The sequence below is a fragment of the Gallinula chloropus genome (assembly GCF_964237585.1).
Source record: "Gallinula chloropus genome assembly, chromosome: 2".
NCBI classification, from domain to species: domain Eukaryota; kingdom Metazoa; phylum Chordata; class Aves; order Gruiformes; family Rallidae; genus Gallinula; species Gallinula chloropus.
In genome coordinates, this window is record NC_140086.1 from 2190745 (window position 1) to 2206883 (window position 16139).

Consider the following 16139-nt stretch of genomic DNA (forward strand, 5'->3'; position numbering starts at 1 on the left):
GTGGAGGGTGTCAGCTCAGCCCTCCATCCCTGAGGCTGGTGGGGAGACAGGCTGTGGGGTGGTGGAGAGGGATGGGGAGACCAGGGAGAGGCAATGGGTTGGGGATCATGCTGGGAAGCTTCTCCTTGCCTCAAAATTACTCCCATTCTTGACAGAGCTGGATCCTATGGAGCCCAAGGATCAATACTTGTCCTTGCATTTCTGATGGAAACCCAACTGCTCTGCAGGATCCAGCTTGCCCAGTACTTTTCCTGTTGAAGCCTGGGCTTCTGGGATGGGGAAAATCCTCCTTGGGATGGTGCTGCAAGGCAATGGGAAAGGTGGTGGGGGCTCAAGCTGAGCTTGGTCTTCGGTGGTCCTTGTGGCATGGGGCAGCAGCTGTAGATGACAGTGCAATGGGGGTGTTGACCTGTCTGGGGATGCTCATTCAGAGAAATGAGGAGTGTTGAAACCTGCAGCTGCAGCCAGGAGAAGTGTGAAATAAGCCAGGTCCTGCTGAATTCTGGATTCCCAACCCCTTAGCCAGGATATTATAAATGCCTCTACCAAGGGGATGCACTGATTCTCTTCCATCTCTTCCCTTTTCCCATCTCCTCTCACCCTAGATGTGCGTTGAGAAGCTTCCTGCAAGAGCTGTGAGCTGGGTCTTTCCCACTTGAGCAGCAGAGGGGAAGGAAGAGCAAGAGAAAGGTTATAGAATCATAGAATCATAGACTGGTCTGGGTTGGAAGGGACCCCAAGGATCATAGAATTCCAACCCCCCTGCCACAGGCAGGGACACCAACCTCCAGGCCTGGAGCTACACAAGGTTGCCCAGGGCCCCAGCCAACCTGGCCTTGGATACCTCCAGGGACGGGACATCCACCACCTCTCTGGGCAGCCTGTTCCAGCCCCTCACCACTCTCTCTGCAAAGAACTTCCCCCTAATATCTCATCTCACCCTTCCCTCCTCCAGCTTCACTCCATCCCCCTTGTCCTGCCAGTCTCTGCCCTTTGAACAAGCTGATTCCCCTCCTGTTCCTCTGCTCCCTTCAGGGACTGGAAGGCTGCAATGAGGTCCCCCCACAGCCTTCTCTTCTCCAGGCTGAACCAGCCCAGCTCCCTCAGCCTCTCTTCACAGGGGAGCTGCTCCAGCCCTAATACATCATGGACCAAGGACTGTACAAAGTCCCAGCCCAACCATGAGCAAGAGCTTTCCTGCTCCCTATGGATGAAGTTTAAGAGACCAAATGGGATGCTCTGACAACTCACAAGGAATATCCTCATGCCTCAATGAGGGTGTCCCTGGTGAGGGCACCCCCAGGATGCTGTACCCATGTAGGCACTGCTCTGTGCCACCTTAGTTTGATGAGTATCTCTGGAATTAAAGAGCCTCAGCAGCAACATGGACTTGGGCAGGGTAATGGATGGGAAAAGCCAGTTCACTGAGAGGGAAGAAGAAAAAAAAATAGAAGGAATGAAAAATAAAATCAATGAGCAGGATTGCAATGACATCATATTGCCATTATTATATCATCAGCCCCTCACTGCTGATTTATTGCTGGGGTAATCACTCTCCTTCCTCACCCGCTGGCCTCAGCTCGGTGTCTCCTGCCCTACTTACCCCAGAGCTCTCAAAAAGCAGCTCTCTCAGGTTAAAAAGCCCATTATGGGTCTGTGACAACCCTCTGGATGCTTCATGCTCTGCATGTTTCCCCAGAAGGGTTTGGGGAAAACAATGATGCTGTCTCTTCACTATTTGCCTTTACACCAGGGTGCAGTGGGGCATCATTTTGGGGGGGGGAGGGGGGTGACCCTTTGCCTGTCCCAGTCACTTTGCTCATTCTCCTTCCTTTATTGTTTTTCCAGAGGGAAATAAGGAAAGGAGAGCCCAGAACCCTTCCAATGGCCACATCCTTGGTGTGGGGGATCATAGAATCATTGAATCATAGACTGGTCTGGGTTGGAAGGGACCCCAAGGATCACAGAGCTCCAACCCCCCTGCCACAGGCAGGGACACCAACCTCCAGGCCTGGAGCTACACAAAGTTGCCCAGGGCCCCAGCCAACCTGGCCTTGAACACCCCCAGGGATGGGGCATCCACCCCCTCTCTGGGCAGCCTGTTCCAGCCCCTCACCACTCTCTCTGCAAAGAACTTCCCCCTAAGATCTCATCTCACCCTTCCCTCCTCCAGCTTCACTCCATCCCCCTTGTCCTGCCAGTCTCTGCCCTTTGAACAAGCTGATTCCCCTCCTGTTTCTCTGCTCCCTTCAGGGACTGGAAGGCTGCAATGAGGTCCCCCCACAGCCTTCTCTTCTCCAGGCTGAACCAGCCCAGCTCCCTCAGCCTCTCTCCATAGGGGAGCTGCTCCAGTCCTCTGAGCATCTCCATGGCTCCTCCGACCCCTCTCCAACAGTTCCCCATCTTTCTTGTACTGGGGCCCCAGCTCTGGACACAGGACTCCAGCTGGGGCCTCCTGAGGGCAGAGCAGAGAGGGACAATCCCCTCCCTGTCCCTGCTGCCACCCCTCTGCTGATGAATCTAAAGGGATCTACGAGGGATCTAAAACCTTCTTTCAAATCTCCTCCTCATGCATCATCTCCATCTGTCTTGGTATGAGGACAGAAACACAGTTTGTTTACTCTCTCTCTTTCCCAGCCTCCTCTCCCATCCCTTTCTAGTTGGTTTTGGTGGAGATACCATCAGCAGGACACAGCCTGCAGCCCTTCACAGTGAATATGCAAAGGGAAAGCCCATTGAGAAGATGCTTCAGGTTTGGTTTTTTTCCTAAAATCACAGAAATAACCATGTTGGCCTCAGTCTTATTTAAAAATAAACCAAGTCAGGAGAGAGGAAACACACCCAAAAATCTCCTAATTAAGAAGTTTTGAGGCTCTGTAGAAACATTAGCTTAGTAGCATTACACAGGTAAGGCAATTTTTAATGGCTGTTGAAGCAATTTAATGTGCACTTTAATATCTATCAGTCTCCTCCACAATACAGGGCCTGGGTAGGGAGGCTGATTTTCAGCTCAGCAAGGATTAAATGATTTGGTTGTATCACATAAGCAGCTGAGGAAATGCCATCTCCCATCCCTCAAACTGGTGATTAGGAAGAATAAGGGGCAGGCACAGACCCAGCCAAGGCAGCTGCCCCTGTGTGCCTCAGTTTCCCCTCTCCATCAACCAGGCTGCTCCAAGGAAGCAACAAGCACAAGAGATTTGGGGGGGGCTCATCTATAGCCTCCTGTAGCCATGGCTTTTCTCCCTGCTGATGGTTTTATTGTCTTGTTAGCAGTTAAAACAAAACTGGAGGGGGGGGGTCATGTTGGGTTTGGGAGGCCTGATGCCCCGTGAAACCCCTTGGGAGAAGCCCCACTGCCTCACTGATAAATCTGGGGTTGTTAGCCAACCCCCAAAGGCAGCACTTTCAGGCTGCAGTGGTGTTACAACCACAGTGACTCCCTCCCAGGCTGTGCATCATCCAGATGTGTGGGACTCAGCATCCAGCTGTGCTGGATTCGGTACCCAGCTGTGCCAGGTTCCTCATGCCAGTGTGAAGCTCAGCACCAGGCTGAGCAGCATCCTTATAGGCTGAATTCTGTATCCAGATGTGCTGGATTCATTATCCAGCTGTGCCAGGCTCCTCATGCCTGTGTAAGACTCAGCACCAGTCCATGTGCAGCTCAGAATCAGGCCTCACAACATCTGGATGTCCAGAGATCAGCACCCAGCTGTGCCAGAGTAATATCCAGCTCCTTTTCTCTGTGTAGGACACATCACCAGCCTAGCACAGCTCAGCATCCAGCTGTGCAGCATCCAGCTGTGCAGAGCATCAGGACACAGCACATATCTTGCAGGACTCAGCATCCAGCTGTGCTGGATTTGGTACCCAGCTGTGCCAGGCTCCTCATGCCAGGGTGAGGCTCAGCACCAGGCTGAGCAGCATCCTTATAGGCTGAATTCTGCATCCAGATGTGCTGGATCCACTGTCCAGCTGTGCCAGGCTCCTCATGCCTGTGTAAGACTCAGCACCAGTCCATGTGCAGCTCAGAATCAGGCCTCACAACATCTGGATGTCCAGAGATCAGCATCCAGCTGTGCCACAGTAATATCCAACCTCTTATTTCTGTGTAGGACACATCACCAGCCTAGCACAGCTCAGCATCCAGCTGTGCAGCATCCAGCTGTGCAGAGCATCAGGACACAGCACATATCTTGCAGGACTCAGCATCCAGCTGTGCTGGATTTGGTACCCAGCTGTGCCAGGCTCCTCATGCCAGTGTGAGGCTCAGCACCAGGCTGAGCAGCATCCTTATGAGCAGAGTTCCACATCCAGATGTGCTGGATCCACTGTCCAGCTGTGTTGGATCCACTGTCCAGCTGTGCCAGGCTCCTCATACCTGTGTAAGACTCAGCACTAGCCCATGTGCAGCTCAGAATCAGGCCTCACAACATCTGGATGTCCAGAGATCAGCATCCAGCTGTGCCAGAGTAATATCCAGCTGTGGAGGGCTCCTTATCTCTGTGTAGGACACCATCACCAGCCTAGCACATCTCATCTCAGCTCAGCATCCAGCTGTGCAGCATCCAGCTGTGCAGAGCATCAGGACACAGCCTGCATCTTGCAGGACTCAGCATCCAGCTGTGCAGGGCTCAGCACTGGGCTGCTCAGAGGCAGTGTTGAAAGGGCTTGGATGGATATGAGACATCCCCCACCAAGGCAGGAGTCCAGGGAGAGGCAGAGACAATTCACAGCCGGCAGCTGGCAGCAGGGATTCACTCCAGGGAAGGGGCAGGGAAAGCCTTGGCAGGATGGAGATGTTTCATCACTGAGATGTCATCAAGCTGAGTTGGTTCCTTGGGGGGAATTTTTGTTTTAACAAAACTTTTCCAATGAGAATTTCCTTGTCTGAAAGTGTTCATGTTTGGTTGTCTTTGGAACAGTCAGAGCCCTTATGTCACAGAATCACAAGGTTGGAAAAGACCTTTAAGATCATCAAGTCCAACCATTCCTGTCCTGTGCTGAAACAGATCCCTGAGCACCTCTTCTCCCCTCTGTTAAACACACCCAGGGGTGGGGACTCAACCCCCTCCCTGGGCAGCCTGTGCCAGGCCCTGACCCTGCTCCAGGCCCCTGTTACACAGCCCCACAACCCTTTCAGGGAAGAACTTTTCCCTCCCAGCTGAGCTGACCCTGCCCTGGGGCAGCTTGAGCCCATTGCCCCTTGTCCCATCTCCTGGCCCCTGGCTGAAGAGACCATCGCCCACCTCTCTGCACCCTCCTGGCAGGGCAGGGGAGGTGGGGAGAAGGTCTCCCCTCAGCCTCCTCTTCTCCAGGCTCAACACCCCCAGCTCCCTCAGCTGCTCCTCACAGCATTTGCCCTCCAGCCCCTTCCCCAGCCTGGTTGCCCTTCTCTGCACTCGCTCCAGGACCTCAATGTCCTTCTGATGCTGAGGAGCCCAGAACTGGACCCAGCACTCCAGCTGCAGCCTCACCAGTGCCCAGTCCAGCACTGTCCCTGGGTTTCATGCAGTGTGAGGTGCTGCACGTCCATGTATTCATTGCCCCTGGTGGCAGCATCCCTGTGTCTCCCCTTGGCACCGTGCAGCACTCACAAGGGGCTGATGAGGGATGCGAGGGAGGTTAGAAGGGACCTTTGAGACCTCTCCAACTTGCTGCCTGAGTGCTCCCCAGCTGAGTTGGTGGCTGGAGGTGGCAGATGCCACCACCCTGCCCTGTCTATCCACGGCTCTGGAGGCAGCAGTTTCCCCAGGGCTTGGCAGCACAAGGTTATGGACTCTCTGATTTTTAATTAATGCGATTGACTCGGTGCGTGTTGGGAAAGGGGAGGGCTGGGGACGAGAAATTGTCCCTTTGAGGGACAAACCCTGACAACCTTGTCATCCCCAATTAGTGGGTAATTACCTCAATGACGTACATCTTTATTAATCCAATTAATAGAGCGGGTGCCGTGACCTCGGCAGATCTGCTGACTCAGGGTGATGCTTGCCAGGAGGGGACGAAGGAAGGGGGTGGAGGAAGGAGTGAATTCCTCCTCTCCCGACCCTTCTTCTTCATCACTAATTAGAGTGGCTGTTTGTGAGCCCACACGCTGGCACAGTTTGAAGAGGCAGCCTCAACTTCCTCCTCTCTCTACCTGCTGTCTGTCTACTGCCTTGTCTGTCTGTCCCCTTATTAATCCACCTCCCCACAGATGCTTCTCCAGGGAGAAATGACCCTATGTCAAGGTATCTAGCCCCAAATAGTGGTGATACAAGACATGGGAATGTCTCCCAGTCTGAAGTGTGGTCATCCCCAGTGGCTTCTTTAAAGACCTACAAAGGTCTCAAGGTACAAAAGGTTCCCTGGATGGAGAAAGGCTCAGACAGGATAGAAGGATGGACAGACAGACCAATGGATGGATTGAGAGGTGGATGGAGAGATGGGTGGGTTCATGGGTGGATGGATGGATGGATGGATGGATGGATGGATGGATGGATGGATGGATGGATGGATGGATGGATGGGTAGGTAGGTGGGTGGATGGATGGATGGGTGGGTGGGTGGATGGATGGATGGATGGATGGATGGATGGATGGATGGATGGATGGATGGATGGATGGATGGATGGATGGATGGATGGACGGATGGATGGATGGTTAGCTAGATAGATGGGTCAGTAGATAGATAGATAGATAGATAGATAGATAGATAGATAGATAGATCAGTAGATAGATGGGTCAGTAGATAGATAGACAGACAGACTGACTGAGGTGAATGAATAGATGGATGAATTAAAGGATATTGATGGGGCTGAGGCAAATGGCTCGATGATGTTGTTGTGAATATGTATGTCTATGGCTGTACATGGAACCAGTTGTCCAGGGACCTATGGGAATAACTGGTCAGACTGATGGGTGACTAGAGAGCCATGTGCAGGTTGGATGGGTGAGGAGGAGACAGGTCAAGCACCCAGGCCATGCCTCTGATGAGGCCACCACAGAGCTGATGTTGCCCAGTATGGATGGTGGCACAACCTGGGCTTTGTGGCCCATCACCACTTGTCCTTGTTGATTGTGAAGGGGACACCCCTGCAGAAACAGAAGGGATGCCCCATAAATATGTTTAAAAAAAGGGTAGATGAGGTGCTCAGGGATATGGTTTATCTTAGGATGGGAATGGTTGGACTGGATGATCTTAAAGGTCTTTTCCAACTCTGTGATAAATAGGGGTGCCACGTCCCTCTGCAACAAATGCTCTTGGGATGCTGATGTGTCCAGGGAGGGAACATGCTGAAAACCCCACATTCCCAAGGCCAACCAGCTGGGGTGGGATTTGCTGCTGGTAACTAGCCAGCCAGGACAAGAGCAGGAGAAGGTAGAGTGAGCTCTTTTTTTTTTTCCTTCATGGCTCTCTTGTGGAGCGACCTCTCCTCTGTCTTTCCCCACAGATGGAGCCTCAATTAAATTCGGAAATACATTTTTTAATAGGACTTTCACCTCAGCTCCCTCCCGGGCTATTAAAGCCATTATGGCAGAGTTAAGTAAAGAACTAGCAGCCAGGCAATAAGCTTGAGAGCCTCTGTTGCTGTCATCATATGTTTATGGCCCAGGCAATGTTTGCTTTATTAAAGATTCAGGAGCCATTTCCGAACGGCTCAGTTCTGTCCTTCCCATTAAAGACTGGGCTCTGGTGAAGGAAGCCCTTTGTGAGTGCAGGGAGAAAGAGGATGACTGCTCCTGAGGTGGGGGAAGAAAAAGAAGAGGCTGTTTGTTGGGTGGTTCTAAGGGCATGGCAGGAATCACTCCGTGGCAGGGGAGAAAGAGGGAAGAGGCAGAGAAGGGAGAGGCAGAGAGGGAAGAGATGCATCCCACAGCGCTGCTTCACTGACCCCTTTCCTCACACCATGACTCCCATTGCCCCATGGCATGGTCCTCTTGCCCTGTAGCATGCCTGCCTTGCTCTACTGCACCACCTTCTTGCTCCATAGTGTAACAGCCTTGGCCCACAGCATGGCACTCCTGCTCAGTAGCACAAACCCACTGAGCTGTAGCATCATCTCCTTAATCCATAGCACCATCTCCTTAATCCATAGCACAGCCCTCTTGCTCCACAGCAAGACATTCTTGACTGTCACATGGAGGTGTCCAAGGCCAGGTTGGATGGGACACTAGGCAACCTTGTGCAGCTCCAGGCCTGGAGGTTGGTGGCCCTGCCTGTGGCAGGGGGGTTGGAGCTCTCTGATCCTTGGGGTTCCTTCCAGCCCAGACCAGTCTGTGGTTCTATGATCCTCTTGCCCCAGAGCGTGACCTCCTTGCCCTATAGCATCCTAATGTGACCTTCTTTCCTCACTGCATGATCTCCTTGCCACACAGCATGACTGTCTTGACTTCATTACGTGATGTAGGTCCAGACTAGTCTCCCAGTGGATCCTGCAGCCTGGAAAAGTCCTACATCCCTGGTGTGGCTTCAGTCTCCTCTGCCAGAGAAGCTTGAACTGCAGCAGAAACGTTCTCCCATCTCTTCTTGTTGCTGTTGCAAAGTGATGGTCAAGAAGGAGTTCCTCACACAGGGATACAAATCCTGAAGTGGAACAGCTTTGTTCTCTGTCCAGGGCAAATATTGGGCAGATTAAAATAAGGAAGGGGTGGCTGCACAAAAGCTACTAGCTTGGAAATGGTGACCCAGAACCCCTCACACCAAGTTCAGCAGATGAATCCAGTAGAGGACCAGCATCCTCCACCACCCTCCTTTGGACTGCAGAGAACAGACCCTTCAGAAACACTCATGTCCCACAGAAAACAGGGCACAAGGAATTGAAGGAGGTTCCCTCTCCACCCCTGCCCCATTACCAGACCTAGGTCTGCCCTGGCTCAGGTCTAACCTGCTCCCACACAGGAGAGCCTTGCTCCCATTCATGGGAGGGTGGTTGAGCACTCCCCAAGGACCACACAGGGATGTGGGTGTCTCCAGCCACCACTTCTCTCTCTGGTAAGAAGTGGCTGGGGATGATGTGCCCTGGGGACAGGTGGGTCCATGCTCTTGGCAGCTCATCTTCCTTCCTCTCCCAGAAGCACTGGGATGCATGGATTTGCTACTGGGAAGCATCGAGGCAATAGCTGGAGTGAGAAATGAACTTACACCGGTTTGCAGAGCCACATGCATAGAGGGTATGTGACAACTCAAGGCCCCAGCACCCTCACATCCTGTGTTGGGGTGACCAAGGGCTGTCCATGCTGTGGGGAAGCAGGATTGAGCGTGTACCAGCTCTGCCCTCTAGTGATGATGCTGCCAGCTTGCATCTCCACCAGCTCCTGACCTGGTCCTGCTGATCCCTCTCCCCTGCAGCCCCCAGCACCTTGACCTGGACCCCAGCCTAGCCCCATCACTCTCTGCTGTCCTGGTGATGTTATACCCCTCCAGCAAAGCCCTTCATGGAGTATGAGCCTCCCAGGGCTGTTTGCTGCCTTGCAAGGCCATGCAGGAGGGCTTTAGCTCCTCCAAGCTGCTGGGGAGCCATGGCCAAGATGGGAGTGTGGGGGGGACTTTGCAAATCTCAGAGAGAAACTTGGCAAAGGGTCAGCACAGGGGAGCAAGACCCCCACTGCAGCCCCAGAGGGGCCCAAGGGCCAGCTTGAAGGAGTAAGAGGAGCAATCCCAGTGCTCCCAGCAAAACTTCACCCCTTCCTTTATGGGGTGGGTGGAGCTTTCTACAAGATCAGGGTGCTCTACCCCAGAGGATGGAGCCCTCCAATGCTTAGTCTCCTTTCCCTCACACCCCATTAGGACCTCAGAGGATATATATTGATTAAAACTCATTTCCATGCCCTGGTTTGCAATGCACGGGTCTCAAAAGCACCCTGGGGGCACCTCTATTCACCCTTGGGTGACTGGGGGGGAGATTGAGGGATGCCAGCCTCACTGAGCAGAGATAGGGTTCAGGTGCTGGGAGGAGTGGGTGCAGTGGACAGGGTGCTGCTGCCCTCCAGTGGGCTCAGTCTGGAAAGGAGGATGGCTCTGAGCACCCTGCACACGCGTGCTCAGGAGGGGCAAGGTGGGGATATGGGGCTGAGGATGATGCCTTCTGTGGGATGGAGTCAGCACTGGACAAGGGACCATGCAGGGACAGCATCACTCCCCTTCCTGGGAGGGCAAAACTTCTCCTGAGAAGACCCCACTGATGTGCTCCTGGCCCAGGACTGTTCAAAAGCAGCACCAGGTCCTCCTGAAGGGCCTGATCCTGATAACACATCACAGATTTGAGTGTAGGAAGCAGTGAGAGCCCCTTGTATGGAGGCAGTGTCCCAAAACCAAGCAACAACGTGGCTGAGGACCATCAGTCCAGGAACTGCTTCCCTTCTGTTGTCCCCCATGGGCAAGTAGAGACATTAATTTGTAGCCAGAGACAGCTCCAGAGGAGCTATTATGGGTTATGGTGCCAATGAGCTGTGAAGCAAGGAGGCAGGAGCATGGCCACAGCTCCTGACACCACAGGTATCTTCTATTAAGAGAGCTGTTGTGTACCTAATGGAGGGGAAAATCAACACACCTTCCCCCCACACTGGAAAGGCTGATATATGGGCTGGGTGACTTTTATTATTGAGTGGGAAAGCTCTGAAAGGAGGAAAAATTCCACCTCCAAGGCAGGAAACTCAGCTGAAACCCCCTACAGGTTTGCTGGGTTCTCTGTGCTGGGGTTTCTGGGATGGGGAACACCACTGTTTTCTGTGTCAAGAGCTCTAGAAATCAAGAGGGGATTAATAAAAAAGCAGCCCAGCTTTGCACCTGCTGTCTGATCATAAGATGCTCTTAAGAGTTGTGTTCTCTTGCTCCAGCCCAGGTGACCTGGACCAAGGAGCACTGTGCATGACCTCAGCTCCTGAGCCCACCTGGAGCTCCTCTCCACAGGAACCTCAAGTTCTTACTGTAAACCTATTTTTGTCATGGTTCTTGTGCTTTCTACTCCTATTTCCCCCCTCCAACTAGGATCCTACAGGATCCCTCCACCTCCAGGTCCAGATGGAGAAGACAAGCAACAGAGAGATCCAGCTCCCCAGTCTCTGAGCAAAGAGGGAGGGAGCACCAGGCTCTTGCTGATGGAGCACACATCTCCTCTGCAAATATGTCATCAGAGGGGGAGGTGATCCCAGCTAGAGAGTCACGAGTTTCCCACATCCACTGAACGTAGGTGGAGAAAGGATCTACTGCAGCAGAACAACTTGCTGTGGGTGGCTTAAAAAAAAAACCCCCCACCTCGTTAGGGTGCTGGGTACAGGAGGTCTGATGAAAGGAGAAACACTTGAAATTAGAAAAATGTCAAAAGAAAAAGTCAGTTGCCATTTAAACCTTGCCTTCATAGGAGAGAAAAAGAGGCTCCCCACCACCTTCTCATGTATTAATGCAATGGTGAAAGGCTTGACCCTGGTTCACTCCCATCTAAGGGGGGGTTTAATCCCACCTCCCTGCCTCAAGAGGAGTTACTCTGTCCTTTTAACCTCCTGTGGGGTGCATACTCCCTGAGGGATGGACTCATCTGGCTGCCAGGACCCATGGTCCAGCCCCACAGCCATGGGTTTGGTCACCCTCTCAAGATGGTGAGGAGGTAGGGTCCAGTGAATCATAGAATCCCAGACTGGTCTGGGTTGGAAGGGACCCCAAGGACCAGAGAGTTCCAACCCCCCTGCCATAGGCAGGGACACCAACCTCCAGGCCTGGTAAAACAGAGATTTCCAAGGTAAAAAAGAGTAGGGTGGAAGGTATCCCAGTTGAAGGACACTTACCAGCTACCAATGAGCCCCTCAAGCATGAGGATGTGCTCTTCCAAAAACAAGGGGCCTGAAAAACGTGGTTGGAAACCCAAAATATGGGGTGTGAAGCAAAGATTATTTTCTTCAATGGTTTCAATTTTTGTTGGTTTTTTTCCCCTTTTTTTTCCTATCCTCTCTCTCTCAGGAGAAACAACCTCAAGGGATCCAACCTGAGCACTGCTCCCCACCTCCTGCATCACTGCCATCAAATAACTCACATGACAAAGCCACCAGCTCCTGCTACACCATGCTGGAGATGATGGCTCACTAAGGGCTGTTGGGCCAATCTGGAGGCTTAGGAGCTTGGTTTTGCATTGGATTAGGTTGCACAGAGCCAAATGATCTCTTCCAACTCCAATAGCTCTAGATTTGTGTAAAAATGACCCCAAAAATGACCCATTCAGAAGTCCAGTCAGGGTCTCTTCCCCTCCATGGCTGGTGCACCCAAGTCCCACCTGCAACTCAGAGAGATGGACACTACAAAGGGTTTTCCAATCAGTGCTTTTTAATCCATAAAAGGTGAGAATCCACATACAAATTAAAAAAAAACCCCAACAAAGTCCCCCCCCCAAAATACCAGTGTTAGGGAAATTACCCAACTCACACAAAACTCAACCCCTCTGCCAACAGAGGAGTTGGGTGATGAGGGTGGAAGTGCAGGCTCACTTCTTCTGTCCCCTTCTTCTAAAGAAATCCATCCCCAGCTTGGAGATGTCTGGTGTTGGCAACACATTTAGGATCAGGGGGAAGATGTTGCCAGGATGCTTTAATGGCAAGGTGGATTTTTTTTCTGTAGACCTACCCTCTTCCTCAACATAGAATCATAGACTGGTCTGGGTTGGAAGGGACCCCAAGGATCACAGAGTTCCAAACCCCCTGCCACAGGCAGGGACACCAACCTCCAGGCCTGGAGCTACAAAAGGTTGCCCCAGCCAACCTGGCCTTGAACACCTCAAGGGATGAGGCATCTACCTCCTCTCTGGGCAGCCTGTTCCAGCCCCTCACCACTCTCTCTGGAAAGAACTTCCCCCTAAGATCTAATTTAAACCTTCCTTCCTTCAGCTTCACTCCATCCCCCTTGTCCTGCCATTGTCTACCACCACTCCTGCACCAAGCAGCTGGCAAGATTACGTAGCAAATCTGACTGCACCAGATGGCTTTGGGGTGGCAGCCGGATCTGTAATCCAGTCTGATGATGTCTCAGTCTACAGAGAGGCCTCTTGGTCAATAATGCAGTTAGAAAGCCTTCCTTTCGTTCTTAATAGTATCACAGAATGGTAGGGGGTGGAAGGGACCTCCAGAGATCATCAGGTCCAACCCCCCTGCCAAAGCAGGGTCCCTAGGACAGGTCACACAGGGAGACATCCAGATGGGGCTGGAATATCTCCAGAGAAGGAGACTCCACACCCCCCTGGGCAGCCTGTCCTAGGGCTCCCTCACCCTCACTGGGAAAAAGTTCTTCCCCACATTGGTGTGGAACTTCCTGTGCTCCAACTTGAGCCCATCACCCCTTGTCCTGTCCCCACAGCCCACAGAAAAGGGGCTGCCCATTTCCCCATGTATCCCAATACTTCTATAAACCCAGGGGTGAAAGCAAGCTTGGCACGTGGGCACTGACCCACCTAGAAGAAGTCATGGTACAACCCTGGGGTAGGATGGGGAGGGGGATGCTCTCACAACGTAAGCATTCACTTCATTGAGCTACTGCTACAAACACCTCCTGACTTAAGAAGTAGAAAAATACAATTGCATTTCTGAAGGGTATTTTATACCTACCAAGATCATCCAAGCACTGAAGACCAAGACAGCTCTTTAGCCTTCAGTTAAAAAAACAAATAATGCAGGAGGCAGAAATGGGATGGAGAAGATTTTGCCAATAGATCTAAGCACATATCTGGATTCTCCCAGCATTTCCAGTACAATTACCAAGATGCATGTATCCATCAGCCCAGCTCAGGTACAAATGCTGACAGCACAGTGTTAGGGTATTAGCAACGTGTGCAAGATCCAATCCTAACACAAATTTAGTAGTTTAATAATCTGGAGGGGCTATCTTCCTGGAATTTTCATCTCATACCAAGAAATAAAACCCCCAAATAAACAAGGCTCTTAGCTATTAATCTACTCACATATTTAGGGCAATCCACCTCTACTGATTAAAGGAAAAAAAAAAAAGAAATCAAGACAATAAATTCATGTTAAGTCTTTCCCTTTTCTTCCAAAGAAGCAGGCTGAGCAGCTGGGCTGCATTTACTGGGTTGATTTGGGTGTTCATTAAGTAAAAAAAAAAACCAAACAAACAAACACCAAAAAGCACTAAAAAAAAGGTCAAACCTGTCCTAACTTCAACCCATTTCACCAGGACATCCCTAACCTGTACCGTGGCAGAGATCACAGTCCAGTGCTACACCCCATGTTGGTGTCACCACCAGTCACTGATGATGCTACCCCCCCTCTTGAGGGAAAGGGGAGTTGAAGGTGACCTCCCAGCTGGAGCTGCTGAATGATTTGGCCCTGCCAGCAGCTCTCAGCAGCAGCAGTGCCATCTTCTACCTTGCAGAGAAAGCCTAGGAGACACTACAGAAGGTTACAGCTTTTGCTTTAATGGCTGGGGGCTTGGTTGGCTGCTCCTCACAGCGAGCAGAAGACACAAACCCAGGCCCTGCTTTATCCCGAAGCACAGTCCCATCCCCACCCCACCAACACCTGACCCCTTCAAAAGCAAAACCCCCCCACCCCCCAAAAATATTAAAAATTAAAAATACAGCAGTGTTTTCCCCACATTGTTTTAGCTGAGGATCATTTCACACAGGAGGAGGGAGATGGAGGAATCCAGTACTGTGCATCGCTTGCCTCTTCGGAGAGGATCTGACCAGCAGCACGTCCCCAGGGAGGGGTGGGATGGGGTAGGGGGTGTTCCTCACAGCACTGACACCAGTGCAGCCTGGACAGCCCACTGTGGCTTAGGAGAGTCCATGGGCAGCCAGCCTTGGAGCTCACAGGACACCATCTAACCTGGCTGCTGGTGCTTCAGTACATGGCTTCGTTGTCTCCCACCGCAGTGAAGGGGACACTGTAGGTGCTTTTCTTGCTCCTCTTGCTCTTCTTGCTCCACACCAGCAGAGTGCTGGCACTCTTGTTGTTCATCAAGCTCTTCCGACTGTTCTCCTTGTTGCTTTTCAGCAGCCCACTGTCTGAGGACATCGCTGCTGCCTTCTTCTCCGACTGTTTGAGAAGGGGAGGAGAAAGGGGTGAAGTCAGGGTGGCATCTGGGCTGCAAATGCCTAGCTTCAGGCCTGCTCCTCCAGTCTGGGAGCAGGGCACCAGGGAGAAGCTTTGCCCCTCACAGAACTGCCTGTTTTGGGGCCTGGCTTCAGGTTGAGTGCCTGAGGAAAGCTTCCCATCCCTGGAAATCCTCTTTCACATCTACCAAGCCACCGTGATGGAGACAGCACCCTCACTTAAGCAACCCCCAGCTGGTTTCTCCCCTCCCAGAGCTCCACTTTCCCACCCAAGCCTTGGGATGTGACTTACAGCTTTTGGTCCCTCTGAGCCTTGCAGGGTTATCACACCAATCTCCACTCCCTCTTCCCCAGTGCTCTTCAGCAGCTGCACCACCTCAGCGTGCTTGGACCACTTGCAGTCTTTGCCATTGACTGAGATGATGTAGTCTCCTTCCTTCAGCCCAGCTTCCTGTGGGGGTAAAAGAGAAAACACACATGGTTGAGCTCATGGATGCTGCTGTGTGAGGTTTTCTCAGTGTCTACCCAAACCCCATAGATCCCAATCCTGCAGACATAGGGGCTGGGGTCCACCCTCCACCTCCAACACAAGGCAGATGATGCTTTCATCATCCTGAAGATTTTAAATCTCTTTTGCAGCATGGACACAAAAGGGAGATGCTCTACAGACTGAGGATCTGCTGGAGAGATCAGAGAATGGGTTGGGTTGGAAAGGACATCAAAGACCATCTACTTCCTACCCTCCACCATAAGCAGGGACACCCTCCACTAGATCAGCTTGCCCAAAGCCCCATCTAACCTGTCCTTGGGACACTTCTAGGGATGGGGTTTTCACAACCTCTTTGGGCAACCTGTTCCAGTGCCTCCCCAACATGGTCACACTTGACATCCAGTATGCTATAAACTCCCAGCCTCATGAATTTCTGCAGCCTTGCAAAAAAAAAAGTGCATCCAACTCTTCAAGAAAGGTTAAATGCTGCAGGTCTCCAGAAGAATGAAATATCTTAAGAAAAATATTGCCTGCAAGCCTCAATGAGAAAATGGAGCAGGGTCAGCAAAGTCCTGTGCACACCCTTCATCCATCAAGGCATCAACAAGTCTTGACATGC

General features: G+C 51.9%; 1 protein-coding gene across 1 annotated transcript in view; it reads right to left on the reverse strand.

Moving 5' to 3' along the window:
* Positions 1 to 14687: 14687 nt before the first annotated feature.
* Positions 14688 to 16139, reverse strand: part of RHPN1 (rhophilin Rho GTPase binding protein 1) — a gene marked incomplete at its 5' end in the record, with an annotated part of 41431 nt that continues 39979 nt past the window's right edge. The window contains 2 exons of the mRNA XM_084260310.1: positions 14688 to 15013; positions 15323 to 15481. Coding sequence (XP_084116436.1) covers positions 14819 to 15013; positions 15323 to 15481 — 354 coding nt within the window. The 3' untranslated portion in view covers positions 14688 to 14818. The remainder of the gene's footprint in view (positions 15014 to 15322; positions 15482 to 16139) is intronic.